This window comes from Cnephaeus nilssonii (assembly GCF_951640355.1).
Source record: "Cnephaeus nilssonii genome assembly, chromosome: 13".
NCBI classification, from domain to species: domain Eukaryota; kingdom Metazoa; phylum Chordata; class Mammalia; order Chiroptera; family Vespertilionidae; genus Cnephaeus; species Cnephaeus nilssonii.
Window position 1 is genome coordinate 77,014,187 of NC_137084.1, and position 18,744 is coordinate 77,032,930.

The following is an 18,744-nucleotide window of genomic DNA, read 5'->3' on the forward strand; positions in this document are numbered from 1 at the left end:
CAGGAGACCCGCGACGGAAGTGACGTAACACGAGCGCCGCCGAGGGCGCCAGCGGGAGAGCCAGTTGAGGCCATGGCCCCTCGGCGCCTCCTCTTGGTCGGGGAAGGGAATTTCTCCTTCGCCGCCGCTGTGAGTGAGACCCTGGACCCGAGCACTAGTCTAACGGCCACCTGCCTCCAGCGCCCCGCCGACTTGGCGGGGGACCCGGCGGCCCGGGAGAACCTGCGGCGCCTGCGCGAGCGAGGTAGCGAGGCCCCGCCCAGCGCGGCCCCGCCCAGCGGCGGCGCGGCCGGAAGTGAAAATGGGGTGAACGTGGGCGTTCCGGAGAGGATTGCTCCTGCAGGTCCAGTGGAGATTTACAGAAAGCCCGCTCTGTGCCTAGACCAGGGTTGTTTCGCACGGTTCAGGTTAAGGCAGGGTTTTCTGTGCTTCCAGGTCTTAAGACATCCTCCTGTCTATATTTCGTGGCAGGTACAAAGATACGTTTTGGTGTGGACTGCACCCAGCTGGCAGATGCCTTTGAACTGCACGACAGGGAGTTTGACCGAATTTGTTTTAACTTTCCGCACTGTGGACGCAAAGCTGGAGTAGCTAGGAACAGGGAACTGCTGGCCAAGTTTTTCCAGAGGTGAGGAAAGGAGAGCACTCACAAGCAAAGACGTACATTACATACCGCACTGGGACATTTTAGTTTGGGAAGTTAGGCTCACGTGTGTAAATTACTATGCTAGGTTTAGAGAGAATATAAAGCTCTATAAGGATACACAGTCTCGTTGGAAAGGCAGACGTATAAACCCTGAAGGCTAAATCAAAGTACAGATAGTGTGCCCTTGGGTGTCTAAAGGGCTGATCACCTATTTTTGATCATGCAAAATAATGGTAACCAGTGTAGTCTAAAGGTGAGGAGCATGGATTTAGGGGCCAAACTGCCTGGACTCAAATCCACGCCCACTACTTAATAGTTGTATGATTTTAGGTAAGCTTACTTAATCCTTTTTTGCTTCCTCATCTATAAACTGAGGATATTAATAGTAACTACTATTCTAGATAGCCTCATAACTTTATTGGAACTTTACCACAGTGCTTTACATCAGCAATTTTCAACCGGTGTCTGGAGGCAGGCACACTAGTATACCAAAACATGTGGCACAATTGCAGGTCTCTGGGTCACAGCTGTTAACAAACTTCACAGAGGCAATATTTCAAGTAAATATTTGAAGTATAGAACTTTATAGGAGGGGAGTGAAAAGAACAACTTTCTCCACTGGGAACTGTGACACAGCTGCAAGAATTTTTAAAACATGCAATACCTGATTGTTTAGTCAGGGGCACTGACCTCTTTTCCCTTAGATTGTCAAATAAAATGACAACAACCAAAACAACAATAGCCGTCCAGTGTGAATGAATCAAATTTATACCTATTTTTTTTGTCAGATCAGCAAAAAATAAACTCTTTGATGTGCTGCAGAATTTTAGTAGTTTATGTGTGCCATAAGATGAAACAGGTTGAACATCGCTGCTTTACACTATTTACCAAAGCATGTGGCATAATTGGAGGTCTCTTTGGGTCATGGTTGTCAACAAATGTTTCAGAGAGGCAGTATTTTAAGTTAGTATTTGAAGTATAGAATTTTAATAGGCAGGAGGGGAGTGAAAAGAACAACTTTCTCCACCAAGAAGAACAGCCTGATCGGTGAATCCTGTATAGGAACTTTGCAGACATTGACTTTCTATAGCATGTAGGTGAACAATGCAAATACCAAGCTGGGTAACACTGTGGCCAGGCACTAGTGTCAGTTATGAGTTGAACATTGAATTTACATTCTAATTTACTTCCAGCTATTTTCTTTGCATGGTTGAAGTCTAATAGACCTTTGCCAATGGGTGTGACTAGATTTTAATTATTTCACAGCCAAACCATGTATATATAACTCACTCCTGTGGTAATTGCTACTTGTTTCTGATAAATGGCTGGTATTCTCTCCCCTCCCCCACCCCCATTAGCTGTGCAGATGTTCTTGCAGAGGAAGGAGAAGTCCATGTGGCATTGTGTAGAGGACAAGGTGGGACTCCTGCTGATAACCCCACAAGAGAATGGCACAACAGTTGGCAAGTGGTTGCCATGGCAGCTCTAGGCGGATTCATTTTAAGTGATGTGCATCCCTTCAGCTGTGAGGCTGTGCCAGGGTACAAGTGCACTGGATATAGGTAAGTAATAACAGAGGTCGAAGTCTTTTCAGCTCTCTCACTAATTATTAAAAAAAAAACTCATAGGTAAACTTTTTTCTTGCCAATTTCCTGATTCAGTCTCAAACACTTACTTTCCTTAACAATAACAGACTTCATACTTGGTATCTATTTTGCCAGGAGTCAAGATAAGTCATTTCATGTAGAAGGTGCTTTGAACCATATCTTCACCCGGAGCTTACCCTTTAAAGGTTCGCAACCGAGAATCTTCAGGGTCAAATTGGGTGACCAGTGGTTTTCTTTTCCAGAACCAGAAGCGCTTGTAGGAAAGTTGAACAGGTAACTGGTATTTTATCAGAAATTACTTCTTTCTCTAACTGTATCCTGATTGGCTTGATGGCAACCATATACTGAATGGATGCTACATATACTGTTAATGATGTTGGTGCTCTGAATACTTGTCAGTCTAGACTACATAAACCTCTTTAGAACTAAAAATTTTCTGGTATATTGTATGGACGGTGGTTGTCAGAGTTCTGAAACACATGATATCTCTGTTTATCTTAAGGATAATTCTTTTCTATTTAGCTATTTTCACTTTATATTCTAACTACATTATAATTATTTACTATTTTAAGTGTAAAAGGTTATTTTGTGTTTGTGCTTACACAGGGGTTTCCTAGAAGCATCTTCCTGTCATCCGATCAAAACCATAAATGAGAAACTGATTTCTGAACTGGGCAAAGCTTTCCCTCTAAAAAGGCTGAAGTGTCCTTTCCCTTTGCTGCCACCTGGAGACACCAGTGTTCTCACTTCCTGGAACTGTGACATTCTGTCAACTGTCTTTTGGATTAATCTCCTCGAGGATAACTCAAATTCTGAGTCCCTGACTGGCGGGACAACAGAAGACATGGAGGACTTTCTAGTGTCACTTTCAGAACTTAGCTTTCCTAAGAGCCCTGGAAGAGATGGTAAGGAAGAAGCTCCTGAAGGAATCTATGCCCAAGCCAAGATCTGGCTTAGACCTTCTCTCCTAGTTCATGTTCAGGCTGTCATCCAAGCACCAGACTTCCTCCCAGGTTCTTTGTACATCCTCAGTGGACCTGTCTTTCAGAAGTGCCACATCTTACCTTTCACAATGCCAGCATTTCACGAGACTTTATTTATCCTTGGGTTTAATAAAAATCCGAAGGATGACTGTCTTCAGTCACTACTGAACCACCTGAAGGGCATTCTAGATAGCCTTCTGACTCAGACATTGCTGGAGGGTTCTAAACTGAGCAATTCAGTAGAATTTGTCCTTCAACCAAATGGGAAAGATTATGTGATTAATGTGAAGTCTCATAATTTTGGCCCAGATTGTGCCAAGGATCTGAGTATTGGGTCTGTTACCACATCTATTCCAAGCATTATACATGAAGAACAGTGTTTTGTGTTTGTGTCTATGAACTTGGACCTATTAGCCATGCTTGTCTGGGGTATCTCTGACTGGAGGATGTTGTGGACCTTTGATAAACGTTTTCTGAAGAATTTTGTCCCTGAGAAAATAGAACCCTTTAAAAGTTATTCCCTATATCCTCCAAGCTATGTGCATGATATTAGTTTTTGGTTAGATGAGAAAAAAGGATTTGATGAACTAGAGTTTCACACTGTGGCCCGAGCAGTGTCCCAAGACACTGTCATATCCATACAATTTCTTAGTCGTTTTCAGCATCCCAAGACTAAACAGGTCAGTCTCTGCTATAGACTGACCTACCAGACCTGTGACAAAGCCCTTACCCAGCAGCAGGTAGCATCAATGCAATCCCAGTTTAGGAAAGAGATTCAGCGACTACATGTGACACCTCGGTAGTTTAATAAATTTATTTCCTCAGCATGATCCTTATGAGTATGAGATGAAAAAACCCATTTGTAACTGGGAGTCCTCTCTGGACTATTTTTTTTTTGGTAAAATCTTTTACCTTGTGACTGTTGACTCTAAAGATACCTTGTGACTCGATCACTTAAACTTAAAGACTATAATGTGATTGGAGACCTTTGGAGTTGTGCAGTATTTTGATCCTGAGTAATGACTAGGAAAATAAACAAATAAAACATCATCAGGCACTTTAGATGCTCTAATGCTAAAGAGGCAATAGAACTTGAATGTCTCATCAAATATATATAAACTAGAGGCCCGTGCAGTGGTGGGGTCCCTTGGCCTGGCCTGCGCTCTCTTGCAATCCAGGACCCCTCAGGGATGTCAGACTGCCTGTTTCAGCCCGATTCCCGAGGGACCCCACTGGTGCATGAATCCATACACCGGGCCTCTAGTATGCATATAAGATCTTTGGTTAATCTCCTCCCGCCCTCCCCACTTCCCCCTCCTGCTGAGATTCATCAGTCTGTTCCATGTTTTCATGCCTGTGCGTTGAGCATATGCCCCCTGGTGGTCAATGTGCGTTATAGCGAACGATCGCTTAGGCTTTTATATATAGATATATATTTTTCCACACTGTCAATTCCTCTTCCTTTAACTCTATTATATCATCTCACTAGATCTATGTAAAGAGTGCTTTTTAGTCAGACCAACACTTATTAGCTTGGGTAAGTTGCAAGTGCTCCATTGGTACCATCATCATCATCATCATTTTTAATCAGTGGTTGACTACTGTTAAAGTCATGGAACTAATAGGTATCAGATTTAGAGTTTATATTTGGATCTGAATATACAGCCCAAGTTCTTTCTGCCACTTTGTTACTTTACTTCCCTTTCCCTGGTCTTCAGCAGTAGTCTCTCAACTGTAATTAACTCTAAAGTTTGTCCCCCCTCCTAGATGTGGGGGCCTTCTGTTGTAAGCATCTCTAGGGGACACTGGGAGATTGGCTCAGCCCAGAACTCTGAAGAATGTGAATTAATATATGTTCCTATTAATTGTTAGGTTCCACTAATTGGAATTATATTGTGAACTTTATGAAGGAAATAACTGTGCTATTTATTCTTGTATTTGGAGAAGAGCATATATAGGAAAGCAAGAATAGAAGCAAAGAAACAAATTTGGAGGTTATTATGATAATGCAAACAAGAGATAATGGTGACCTGGACCAGGGTGTAAGAAGTTGTTGGATAGGGCAATATTAGAAGGACTTGCTGATGAATTAAATATATGTGTGGGTGGAAGGTGTGGAGTTAGAGAAATCAACTAGGTTTTTTATTTGAGCAACTGGAAGAACTGAGTGTCATTAATAGGAAAACTGGTACAGGAGTAAATTTGAGGAGTGAAGAATTAAGAAATACCTTATGGACACATGTATTGCTTAGCTCTCCACATCCTATATAATAAAAGGGTAATATGCAAATTGACCCTACCAGCAGAACTACCGGGAATGACCGGTTGCTATGATGCGCACTGACCACCAGGGGGCAGACGCTCAATGCAGGAGCTGCCCCTTGGTGGTCAGTGCACTTCCACAGGGGGAGTGCCACTCAGCCAGAAGCTGGCTCATGGCTGGCCAGCGCAGCAGCGGTGGCAGGAGCCTCTCCTGCTTCCACAGCAGCGCTACGGATATCTGAATAACAGCTTAGTTGGACATCCCCCAAAGGCTCCCAGGCTGCCAGAGGGATGTCTGACTGCCAGTTTAGGGCTGATCCCCTAGAGAGTGGGCCTAAGCCATCAGTCAGACATCCTCTGAGGGATCCCAGACTGCAAAAGTGTGCAGGCCAGGCTGAGGGATCCCCCCCAAATGCACAGATTTTTGTGCACTGGGCCTCTAGTAGACTATAAGCTCATTAAAGGCAGGTTAATTGATGTATAGTTGCCGGGGTGTTTCTCAGCATCTAGAAAGGTTCAGGAATCTGGAGAAGGGCTGCTTGTAAATTAATAAAGAGACTAGACATGAAATATAAATTTGGAAGGCATTTTGGGGAGCCAGAGGAGACCTAGCTTCAGTAACCAAGTTCTCTGTATCTCTGGACCCCTAGCTCTTTATTTACACAAATAAGGCAAAGCAGATATACATATCAAAGGCAAGGTTTGGTATACAGTAGGCATTGTCAGGTTGGGGGAACTGCCCTCAGCTGTTCCAGTAGCAGGCAATAATATATGCAAATCTTTAGGTTTGGGGAAATGGTTTTGGCTATTCTAGCAGGCAATATGATTCAGCCTTGCTGAATATAGAAGCCCATCGACCTTTTGAGGACTTCTTGCATTTTATTATGCCATGCTGGAATTAGCTTCCAGCATATAGCTTTCATCCATCCCTAGCAGTACCTGGTACATGAATGAGGTAGCATTTGAGCTGGATCTTAAAACAAGGGTTTGGCTCAGTGGATAGAGTATCAGCCTGCAGACTAAAGGGTCCTGGGTTCAATTCCGGGAAAGGGCATGTACCTTGGTTGCAGGCGCGATCTCTGGCCCTGATGGGTGTCCATCAGGGCCAGAGATCGCGCCTGCAACCAAGGTACATGGTTGTCTGTGTGTCTCTCTCATATCAATGTTTCTCTCTCTCTGTCTCCCCACCTCCCTTCCACTTTCTCTAAAAATCAATGGAAAAATATCCTTGGGTGAGGATTAACAAACAAACAAACAAAACAAAAAAAACCCCACAAGGGCAGGGATGTCATAGCAGGTTTGTTAGGCAGAGAGGCCATGATTCCAGGCAAAGGGCATACATGAGCAGAGGTATAGATAATGGAGCATTTAGGGAACTTTTCAAGCTAGTTAGTTGGAATGTAAAATGTGTATAGGAAGGTAGTAGGAGATGATATTAGAAAAGCAGGTTGGGGCTGGAGTTTGTTTATGAAAGACTGCAAATGCTACAATAAGGAGTTTGCATTTTATTTGGCAGGCAATAGGAAAATTGCAATTTTTAACTAAGGATATGACACAAGAGTAGTGCTTTTGAAAATTAATTGGACAGTGTTGCACAAGATAAATTTGAGATGGGAGTTCCCTGTAAGGGTGCTATTGTAGTGGTCCTAGATAGAGGAAGAAAGGGGCCTGGATTAGAGTGAAATGAAAACGAGATGGATGTATGAGATATAGCTAGGCTAGGATGTCTGAACTGGATAACTAACAATTGCATGTGAGAATTGAGCAATATACTCAATTGCCATTTTCAAAACTTGGAATTTTTTAGTATGAAATCATAACCTGGGACCCTGTCAGGTTGAGCATTCCCCCTATAAACTTGGTAGTTACAGGTACAGAGCTCCACAGGATGGGATAGAGCTGTGATTGGGGGAGTAGGGAGAATGTCAGGAACATGTGAATGACCCCTGGGGGTCAACAGGCATGATATCAGATGCCTGTATAAAAATGCATATATGAAATCATGAGAAAGTTCCTGAACTCTGGGTTGGATGAGCATGGGCTTTATAGTAAGTCCTGGGTTGAACTATGACTCCTGAGTTGGGATGGAATATGGCTCCACCATTTCGTAGCTATGCAGCCTTGGACTTTGCTAGGTGTGATCAAATAATTGAATCAATATCCCCTCCCCTGGGAACTGACCTTTAGCCACTTCACAACCAAAATTCCCTTTCGCTTAGACCACATTCCATTTGCTAAGACCATTATCTTTCCCCTCTAGACTTCCCCAGGATCCAACCCTCCCAGAGAGTTCCCCAAAAAAAGCCCACCTAGAGTCCTTTAAAACCTCCAACTCCCCATCCCTGGGTGCTGGCGCCATTTTGGGGCTCAGCCTATCTGGTTCCCAGATGAGCTAATAACTTTATAAATCTTCACCACTTTCGGCCTTGTGGATATCTCCTTCGGCGACCTTAACATTTCTTGCCAAAACCCAGGAGGGTTCACGGGGAAGGGGAGCCATTACCCCGGCTTCGGTCACCCCGAGTTTGCTGCTTGGAGAGCAGTAGCCAGCAACAGCTTGTCCTGGGTTTACCTCCAAATCCTACTTGGGTGGCTCAATTGCTGGCCTCGATTGGGTACCCCTCCGTTAGTCCCTCCCAAACCAGCCAAGGAGGATGCCAGATCAGGAACCTCTCCTTCTCCATCGCTGACCCTCCATCCCACACTGGCCAATCTTCTCTAGGTGAGTGACGTTCCACAACTTCCCTCCTCTGGAGTCTTCTGTCCACTTACTCTCATTGACTTCTCAAAAGTCCTCTCATCTTTGTTAACCATGAACTACTGAACGGCCAGTGGTCCCAAGGGATTGACTACCAGGTCTCCCCGGAAGCCAATGGTTATTTCCTACAGATGGTCTGTTTTATTTCTTATTCAACCATCTAGGCTCAATGCTTCAGCTGCTCCTTTCCTTCCCTTTCTCTTTTCCCTTGGATAACAGCCCATTCTAGCATTCCTTCCCACTTTCACTGCAACAGAATCTCAACCACTCATCTGTCACCCCTTATCGGTAGCACCATGGCAACTACCCTCTCAGTTTGGAGGGTGGAACGGGGAAAAGGAACCTCATACCCTTTAGTCCACCTCTTATCTCTACACCTTTCAGCTTGTTTCCATGATCAGGGATTTTTCGCCCTTTATGGGGAAAACACATATATTTGCCTCCTGACCAATTGGACAGGAACCTATCTCTCACCCAATGTAGATGTAGCCCCTAATAATCAATCTTACTGTCCCTGTAACCCATCATATCCGACACAAAAGGGCAGTCCAGATAATCCCTCTCCTCATAACCCTCGGTATCTCAACAGGTGTCGGGCTGGCATAGGAAGCTTAACCACTGCTCTACAATATTTTGAAATCCTGTCTCAGGAGCCCAGATGACATTGCCAAAAGTTTAGTTCAAATTCAGGATCAGAGAGATTCACAGCAGCTGTAACCCTCCAAAATCAGAGAGGACTAGACCTCCTAATGGCAGAGAAAGGGGGTCTATGCCTCTTTCCAGAGAAAGAGTGTTGTTTTTATGTCAACCAGTCTGGCCTAGTCAGGGATGCCACCCAAAAATTAACAGAAAGGACCACAAAGATTAGAGAACATCAATCAAATTCATGGGACTACTGGCTAAAAAATATAAATTGGCATACCTGGCTACTTTCCTTCCTAGGACCATTAATATTCCTATTTCTCATCCTCGGTTTTGGCTCATGTACTTTGAGTCATTTTTCATCTTTTCTTCAGGATGGCTTTTGAGTCTTCACCAACCAGTCTCTCGGGGAAATCATGCTGCTGCAATCCCTAGCTCCAACCAGGAGGAAGCTATACAGTGTTCCAGCTGGCTACAATCAAAGTCCATCCCCTTATGCTCTTGATGTCCCCTCTCAGATGGAAGAAAGGACCTCCGTCCCTGTTCCATAAAACAAAAAGGCTGGAATGTTAGGTCTGATCCAATAACTGAATCAACACCCCCTCCCCTGGGAACTGACCTTTAGACCACTTTACAACTGACATTCGCTTTTGCTTAGACCACATTCCACTTGCTAAGACCATTGTCTTTCCCCTCTGGACTTTCCCAGGATCCGGACTGCCCAGAGAGTTCACTCCCGAAAAAGCCCACTTAGAGTACTTTGAACCCTCTGACTCCCCATCCCTGGGTGCTGACGCCATTTTGGAGCTCAGCCCATATGGTCTCCAGATGACCTAATCCTATCTAATAAAAGGCTAATATGAGTTTGACCAAACTCGTTATGATGTGCACTGACCACCAGGGGGCGGCGAGGAACAAAGGAAGGCCCCAGAGGAAGGAAGGCCCTGATTGAACCGGATTGCCCGCCAGGCCTAAGGATGCTACCCGTGCATGAATTTCATGCACCAGGCCTCTAGTTTATAATTCTTTAACACTTTTGGCCTTGTGCCTTCCTCGGTGACCCTAACAGGCCTCAGTTTCCTTCTCAATAAAACAAGGGTGTTATGAGTATTAAACTTAAAAAGGATAAAATATGTAAAATGCTTACCATAATGCTGTAGTAGTGATAGGGGGACTTATAACCTGATAGAGCATTTTAATTAATCCAAAAAATAATCATATTATTTTAAAATTTAAATCTTAGAACACATATTCTTATGTGAATAGGGGGTTAAGTTTCCTTTTCAAGGCCTGTGTGAAGCTTGACTCAGCTGTGAATCCAGCAAGCTGAACCAATTATCATGGTCAGACCAATCCACCAGGAGTCAAAACATCATCTCGTCAACATCATCTCATCACCGGATAACCAAGGACAATATCGGCATCTGCGGACCTCCAGGGCTACCAGCTGCATTCCGTTGCCAGCCTCACCTCAGCCCCTTCGCCTTCCCCTTTATAATCCTGTCCCCTGCACCTTGCTGTAAGACAGGATTTGAATGCTTGTAAGCGCCCTGTCTTCTTGGTTGGCTAGCCTTCTCAATAAACGCCTAATATGATTCACCCCGCCTTCGTTATTGGACACAGACAGGCAGCCGGAGACCAGTAACAGTAGCAATGAAAGCACTGGTGTATGGTTGAATTTGCCACATAGAATTCCTTGTATTTCTTTTTTTTTTTTTTTTTTGGGGGGGGGAGGATCTTTCTAGGTATATTAATTTTTTAAATCTTTATTGTTGAAAGTATTACATATGTTCCCTTTTTTCCCTCATTAACCCCCTCCAGCCCGCCCCTGCCCCCCACTTTTTTCTCATCCTGTTTTCTACTATTAGCCACAGGCTGTCCTTACCGTTCTTACCAAAGTACAGAGAGGGCAAGTGGTCAGTGACTTTTTAAGGGCCTCCCCTTTGGTAGGCAGCTGTGCTATGATTTTTAACTGAATATCTCCGCGTACTCACCTTGCGGAAAGCTTTCTATAAAAAACGGGTGTGTGTGTGTTTCTGAAGAAGGGTTTTTGTAGGCGAGTGGAGAATGCTGAAAAGTGACGGAGGCGGGAGTTAGAGGCAGGGAGGAATGCCCAGCGTTACAAGTCTGTGGAAGGGATCGCTGGGACGGTGAGAGTAGTCTCAGGTTCTATTTCTTTTCTACTCCAGGATTCGCCCCCATTGGTGCCAACACGCTGAAATTTAGTGCTGTCTGCGCATGTCAAGGTCTTTTGTCCCTCGGCGGACACCGTTAGCCAGCCAAAGCGATGTCTGGGTGCTCGCCCGCTCCGTAGGGTGTCCGTCGGCTTCTACCTTCTCATCCCGGCTGGCCATGGCCAGCCGCGGGGCTCGGCAGCGCCCCAAGGGAGGCGGGAGCAGCGGCGGGGACACGGCCTCGGCCGCGGACAAGCTGCGGGAGCTGCTGTGCGGCCGGGAGGCGGGCGGCGCGGAGCCGCGGGCCGAGTAGGTGCGGGGCGGGGGCGTGGCCGGCGGCGGCGGCGGCGCGGGGTCTCGGCCGCGCGGGCCTCGTCGCCCCGAGGGTCCGGCTGCCTCTGCACGCAGGTCCCTTTGCTCTTCTCGGGCGGGTCGGCGTTCGGGCTTCACCCCGTCCTAGACCTCCACCTGGGGTCCGTGTTTGCTGTAAAGAAACCCGGGGTGCGGCTCCCGGCCAGGCCCGGCGTGGGCTGGCGTCCTGCGTGCGAGCTGGCAAGCGCTAAGAGTATACCCTTCTGGGATCTCGCCAAAGCCCTGGCCCTTGGATGCGAAGGCCCCACAGCCCCCAGCTCAGCACCCGCCTCTCTCCGAGGCCGGGAACTGCGGGTTAGGGCTGCACCGAAGGGGCTGTCAGCAGTCGGAGTTGGAAGAGGTCACAGTACCTTGCCCGTTAGGCCTCTATACGTTGGAACAAATGAGCAGATGAATAAAGCCATGGAAAGCAATGACCTTGTTAAGAAAGAAAGAAACAGGGGGAGAGCTTTGTGGTCTTCAAGTGAGTGGTTAGTTGGCTTGGGGTAAATGGAGCGTCGTAGATGCCAAGAACTAAAGTATACGAATTAGCTTACACCTGCAAAACCGGAAGTGGAAGGACTGATTAAGGTTGATCTACTCCGAACAAGCACACCTTTATTGGTGAATACTTCAGTGCTTTAATGTCCCTTGCCAGTCTTGTCTTTTTTGTCTAATTTCAGTCCTTCTAGTTAGCAGGCACTTACTGACACATACTTTTTTTTTTTTTTTTTTTTTTTTTTGCTTCTGAGCAGGTTATCTGGGAACAAAGCAGGACAAGTTTGGGCACCGGAAGGATCTACTGCTTTCAAGTGTTTGCTCTCAGCAAGGCTATGTGCTGCTCTTCTGAGCAACATCTCTGACTGTGATGAAACATTCAACTACTGGGAACCAGTAGGTTACTTCTTTGGGTATTTTTGTAGTTGTTCTTGATTTCACTGCTTGGGACCTTGTTACCAATCAAGATACAAATACTATATACACGTGTTACTAGTAGTAAAACAACTTTATTTGCACTTTTGTATTCTAAGTTGATGATTGAGTAGAAGTGACTATTTTTTTAATACCTATTTGTTGATTTCAGAGAGGAAGGGAGAGAGAGAGAAACATCAGTGATGAGAGAGAATCATTGATCAGCTGCCTCCTGCATGCCCCCTATTGGGGATGGAACCCACAACCCAGGCATGTCCCCTGACCAGGAATAAACCCTCGACCTCCTGGTTCATGGGTGGATGCTCAACCACTGAGCCACGCCGGCCAGGTAGTAGTAGTAATTGAAGGCTGTAGGAATCTGGCTGTTTTATGAAAGGATATAATTAGTAATTTCCTTAAAATTTTTAAAAAATCATTAACACTTTGAGAAAGTTTTTAAAGTTAACCATTACTACAAAACTTTAAAGAAAAACAGTAGTTCCCAGTTCCACTTCTTTTTTAAAAAAAATATATATATATTATTGATTTTTTTACAGAGAGGAAGGGAGAGGGAGAGAGAGTTAGAAACATCGATGAGACAGAAACATCGATCAGCTGCCTCCTGCACACCTCCTACTGGGGATGTGCCTGCAACCAAGGTACATGCCCTTGACCAGAATCGAACCTGGGACCTTTCAGTCTGTAGGCCAACGCTCTATCTACTGAGCCAAACCGGTTAGGGACCAGTTCCACTTCTTATGTTCAAATCCCAGTCCCCAGAGGCAACCACTTAAAACTTTCTTCGTTTTTTCTTCTGATGGTTACTAAAATAAATATCATTACTAAATAGTATGCTTATACTGCTATTTGTTGATTTTTAGATTCATAAGTTGATTGACTTTGTATTACAGAAAATTCAGAGGTGAAATTTTCACATCACATTTTTCATTGAAATAAAGTGTTTAGGTGGTTTAAGGAAAATATAAGATTTAGAGGTTTTTTTAAAATATTTTTATTGATTTCAGAGAGGAACTGAGAGGGAGAGAGAGAGAGAAACATCAATGAGGAGAGAGAATCATTGATTGGGTGCCTTCTGCAGGCCTCCTAAGGGAGACCCAGCCCCCAACCAGGGCGTGTACCCTAACAGGGGATCGAACCTGTGACCTCCTGGTTCATAGGTTGATGCTCAATCATTTGAGCCACCCTGGCCAGGCAGATTTAGAATTGTTGTTTTTTTGTTTTTTAATAAGTAGCAGGTAAAATTCAAGCTTTTAAAGTTGACCAAACAATAATCTTGTAGAATTTATAATGTCCTAATATTTCTTAATATTGTGTCATTTTGATTCTTATCCATTAGTTGCAAATCTTGTTGAGAATTTCAACATTTTTGTATACTATTGTTTCATTAATATTTTTGCTTAAAATCTTCATCTTCATCCTTTTTTTTCAGACACACTACCTCATCTACGGGAAGGGGTTTCAGACTTGGGAATATTCCCCAGTTTATGCCATTCGCTCCTATGCTTACCTGTTGCTTCATGCCTGGCCAGCTGCATTTCATGCAAGAATTCTACAAACTAATAAGGTAAGGGCAGGCCAACCTGGAAGCAATCACAACTGATCAAGAGGTGAGAAAAGGACAAAATAGTTTGGTAGTTAAGAGGGAGACATTTTCTAGAAGAAGAATTATTTATTCATTCATTGTTCACCAAATATTAATTAAGCAACTTTTATTTGGTAGACACTTCATTAAGTGCTATGGATGTAACAATGACCAAATCCCTGCCCTCATGGAATTTATGGTTTAATAAAACCATCAGAAGAAATAACTAAGAAAGTTGAAAGAAAGTGGTTGCCTCTGGGGACTGGGATTTGAACATAAGAAGTGGAACTGGGAACTACTGTTTTTTCTTAAAGTTTTGTAGTAATGGTTAACTTTAAAAACTATCTCAAATTATTATTTTGATTTAAAAAATTTTTAAGGAAATTACAAATTGTATCCTTTCATAAAACAGTCAATTTCTCTATAGTCTTCAACTACTACTACTAGCCTGGCCAGCGTGGCTCAGTGGGAAGAATACTTGTAATTGAACAAGTCATTATAAATGTAGTGAGTCTTATGAAGGAAGAGTACCAATATGCAGTGGGATAGCATATTAGGAGAGCCTACTTTAAAGAGAGGGCTGCAGGATAGTTAGAAATTAAACCGGACCTAACCTGATTACTTCTCAGAAATATGACTATGTGTGTCTTGGCATGGATTTCTTTGGGGTTTGTCTTGTTTGGAGTTTTCTTAGCTTCTTGAATCTTTAGGCTTATGTCTTTTGCCAAATTTGGAAAGTTTATTTAAAAAATATTTTTATTGATTTCAGAGAGGAACAGAGAGGGAGAGAAAGATAGAAACATCAATGATGAGAGTGAGTCATCGATCAGCTGCCTCCTCCATGCCTCATAATGGGGATTAAGCCCACAACCCAGGCATATGCCCTGACCGGAAATCTAACCCTGACCTCCGGTTCCTAGGTCGATGCTCAACCATTGAACCACTCTGACTGGGCTGGAAAGTTTTTAGCTGTATTTTTTTTTAGTACTTTTTCAGCCCTGCCCTGTTTCTCCTCTCCTGAGACTCTAATGATGTGAATGTTAGATATTTTACTTTAGTCCCACAGGTCCCTGAGACTCTGTTCTTCCTCCCCCGAATCCTCAGTCTCTTTTTCTCTGTGTTGTTAAGATTAATTTCTAATCTTCTGTTTTCCTGTTCACTGATTACTAGTATTGGCTCTGTCCCCTCCATTTCACTGTTGACCCTACTTATTGAGCTTTTATTTTGGTTATTTTTTAAGTTGTAAAATTTCCATTTGGGTTTTCTTTATAGTTTCTATTTCTTTACTGAGACTTTCTGTATTTTTCATTTGTTTCAAGCATGTTCTTATTTGCTCATTGAAGCAATTCTACAATGGCTCCTTTATTATTACTCTTTAAAAAAATCTTAATTGTTGAAAGTATTACTTATGTCCCCCTTTTCCCCGCATTGACCCCCTCCAGCCAGCTCCCACCCCCCCTCCCACCCCTCCCACTCCCCCACCCCCTGTCCCAGGCTTTTACCATCCTATTATCTGTGTTCATCAGTTATGCATATATGTATACAAGGTCTTTGGTTGATTACCTCCCACCCACCCACACTCCCCCCGCCTTTCCTGCGAGATTCCGCACTCTGTTCCATGCTTCTGTGCCTCTGGATTCACTCCATTTGTCAGTTTATTTTGTTAATTAGATTCCACATATGAGTGAGATCATGTGATACTTGTCTTTCTCTGACTGACTTATTTCACTTCACATGATACTCTCCAGGTCCCTCTATGCCAGCGGTTCTCAACCTTTTTAATGCCGCGACCCTTTAATACAGTTCCTCATGTTGTGGTGACCCCCAACCATAAAATTATTTTCGTTGCTACTTCATAACTGTAATTTTGCTACTGTTAATGAATTGTAATGTAAATATCTGTGTTTTCCGATGGTCTTAGGCTCTACAGCAGCGGTTCTCAACCTGTGGGTCAACCCGCTAGCAGGGTCACCTAAGACCATCGGAAAACACAGATATTTACATTACGATTCATAACAGTAGCAAAATTACAGTTATGAAGTAGCAACGAAAATAATTTTATGGTTGGGGGTCACCACAACATGAAGAACTGTATTAAAGGGTTGCGGCATTAAAAAGGTTGAGAACCACTGCTGCTGTCTCAAAGGGTAAGAGATTCTTCTTTTTTACTGCTGCATAGTATTCCATGGTATAAATGTACCACAGCTTTTTTATCCACTCCTCTACTGATGGGCACTTGGGCTGTTTCCAGACCTTAGCTATTGTAAAATGTGCTGCTATGAACATAGGGGTGCATACATTCTTTCTGATTGGTGTTTCAGGTTTCTTAGGATATATTCCTAGAAGTGGGATCACTGCATCAAATAGCAGTTCCATATTTACTGTTTTTTAGGAAACTCCATACTGTTGTCCACAATGGCTGCACCAGTCTGCATTCCCACCAGCAGTGCACGAGGGTTCCCTTTTCTCCACAGCCTCGCCAGCACTTGTCATTTGTTGAGTTGTTGATGGTACACCATTCTGACAGGTGTGAGGTGATACCTTTTTTTTTTTTTTTTTTTCAATTTTTTTTATTAAGGTATTATATGTGTACATATCTTACCATTGCCCTCCCCACACCCCACTCCCATATATGCCCCCACCCCCCAGAGTTTTGCATCCATTGGTTATGCTTATATGCATGCATACAAGTCCTTTGATTGATCTCTTATCTCCCCCACCTCTCCCTAACCTTCCCCTTGTAATTTGACAGTCTGTTTGATGCTTTACTGTCTCTGTATCTATCTTTTTGTTCAAGTTTATAATGTTCTTTATTATCCATAAATGAGTGAGATCATGTGGTATTTTTCTTTCATTGACTGACTTATTTCACTTAACATAATGTTCTCCAATTCCTCCCAGGTTGCTGCAAATGATGAGAATTCCTTCTTTTTTATGGCAGCATAGTATTCCATTGTGTAGATGTACCACAGTTTTCTGATCCAGTCATCTGCTGACGGGCACCTAGGCTGTTTCCAAATCTTAGCTATGGTGAATTGCGCTGCTATGAACATAGGGGTGCATATATCCTTTCTAATTGGTGTTTCTAGTTTCTTCGGATATATTCCCAGGAGTGGGATTACTGGGTCAAATGGGAGTTCCATTTTCAGTTTTTTGAGGAAACTCCATACTGTTCTCCACAGTGGCTGCACCAGTCTGCAATCCCACCAGCAGTGCACGAGGGTTCCTTTTTCTCCGCATCCTCGCCAACACTTGTCGTTTGTGAGGTGATACCTTGTTGTTTTAATTTGCACCTCTTTGATGATCAGTGACTTTGAGCATTTTTTCATATATCTCTTGGCCATCTGTATGTCCTCTTTGGAGAAGTGTCTATTTAGGTTCTTTGCCCATTTTTTAAAAATATATATTTTATTGATTTTTCACAGAGAGAAAGGGAGAGGGATAGAGAGCTAGAAACATCGATGAGAGAGATACATCGACCAGCTGCCTCCTGCACACCCCCCCCCCCCCACCACCGGGGATGTGCCCGCAACCAATGTACATGCCCTTGACCAGAATCGAACCTGGGACCTTTCAGCCCGCAGACCGACGCTCTATTCACTGAGCCAAACCGGTTTCGGCTCTTTGCCCATTTTTTAATTGGATTGTTTGTCTTCCTTTTGTTAAGTTGTATGAGTTCCTTATATATTTTGGATATTAACCCTTTGTCAGATATATCATTGCCAAGTATGTTCCTCCAATACAGTGGGCTCTCTTTTCGTTTTGTTGATGGTTTCTTTTGCTGTGCAGAAGCTTTTTATTTTGATGTAGTCCCATTTGTTTATTTTCTCCTTAGTTTCTTTTGTCCTAGGAGATGTATCTGTAAACATATTGCTATGAGAGATTTTCCTGCCTATGCTTTCTTCTAGGATTTTTATGGTTTCACACTTACATTTAAATGTTTTATCATTTTGAGTTTATTCTTGTGTATGGTGTAAGTTGGTGGTCTAGTTTCATTTTTTTGCATGTATCTGTCCAATTTCCCCCAATACCATTTATTGAAGAGACTGTCTTAACTCCATTGTATGCTCTTGCCTCCTTTGTCAAATATTAATGGAGCATAATGACTGGGGTTGATTTCTGGGTTCTCTGTTCTGTTCCATTGATCTATATGCTTCTTCTTGTGCCAGTAGCAGGCTGTTTTCATTACAGTGGCTTTGTAGTATAACTTGAAATCTGGTATTGTGATTCCTCCAACTTTGCTCTTCTTTCTCAAGATTGTTGCAGGTATTCGGGGTCTTTTTTGGTTCCATATATATTTTTGGAGTATTTTTTCTAGATCTGTGAAATAAGCTGTTGGTATTTTAACACAGATTGCATTGAATCTGTAGATTGCCTTGAATAGTATGGACATTTTACTATTTACATCTTACTAATGTAAATAGTATTTACATTTTACTAATCAATGATATTGATTCTACCAATCCATGAGCACGGTATATTCTTCCACTTGTTTATAGCTTCTTCTCTTTCTTTTTCAATGTTACAATGGTTCCTTTAATACTTAGGTAATTCTAACATCTCTCTCTCTTGTTCTTTTGGTATTTATTTATTGTGGTGTTTTGTTTTTTTTCATTGAGTTTGAAATCTTACTAGTTGATAAGTAATTTTCAGTTAAAAGTTGGATATTTTGGGTATTCCATTATGAGACTGGATCTTATTCATGGGCCCCGCATGCTTCTGCTGCACTGCTCTGCTCCTCCGGGTCATAATTAAGCCTTTGTTTTAGCTGGCTTCTTTTGATACACTCCACTTGTTACTGCAGGT

At 43.2% G+C, this 18,744-nt stretch overlaps 2 protein-coding genes across 5 annotated transcripts in view; both read left to right on the plus strand.

Annotated features, from left to right (window-relative positions):
- Positions 1-18: 18 nt before the first annotated feature.
- Positions 19-4,239, plus strand: FDXACB1 (ferredoxin-fold anticodon binding domain containing 1). Its single transcript, XM_079786977.1, has 5 exons — positions 19-244; positions 472-628; positions 2,005-2,208; positions 2,368-2,526; positions 2,860-4,239. Exons 1-5 carry the CDS (start codon positions 73-75, stop codon positions 4,037-4,039), a joined length of 1,872 nt encoding a protein of 623 aa, XP_079643103.1. The 5' UTR covers positions 19-72; the 3' UTR covers positions 4,040-4,239.
- A 6,939-nt stretch (positions 4,240-11,178) lies between these two features.
- ALG9 (ALG9 alpha-1,2-mannosyltransferase) overlaps positions 11,179-18,744 on the plus strand; it is a 107,760-nt gene continuing 100,194 nt past the window's right edge. Inside the window, exons 1-3 of one of the 4 annotated variants that reach the window (XM_079788764.1) lie at positions 11,179-11,381; positions 12,179-12,317; positions 13,786-13,920. In XM_079788764.1, coding sequence (XP_079644890.1) covers positions 11,251-11,381; positions 12,179-12,317; positions 13,786-13,920 — 405 coding nt within the window. In that variant the 5' untranslated portion in view covers positions 11,179-11,250. Of the gene's footprint in view, positions 11,386-12,178; positions 12,318-13,785; positions 13,921-18,744 lie in introns of all 4 variants that reach the window. The other 3 variants (XM_079788767.1, XM_079788765.1, XM_079788766.1) reach the window with 3 other exon arrangements.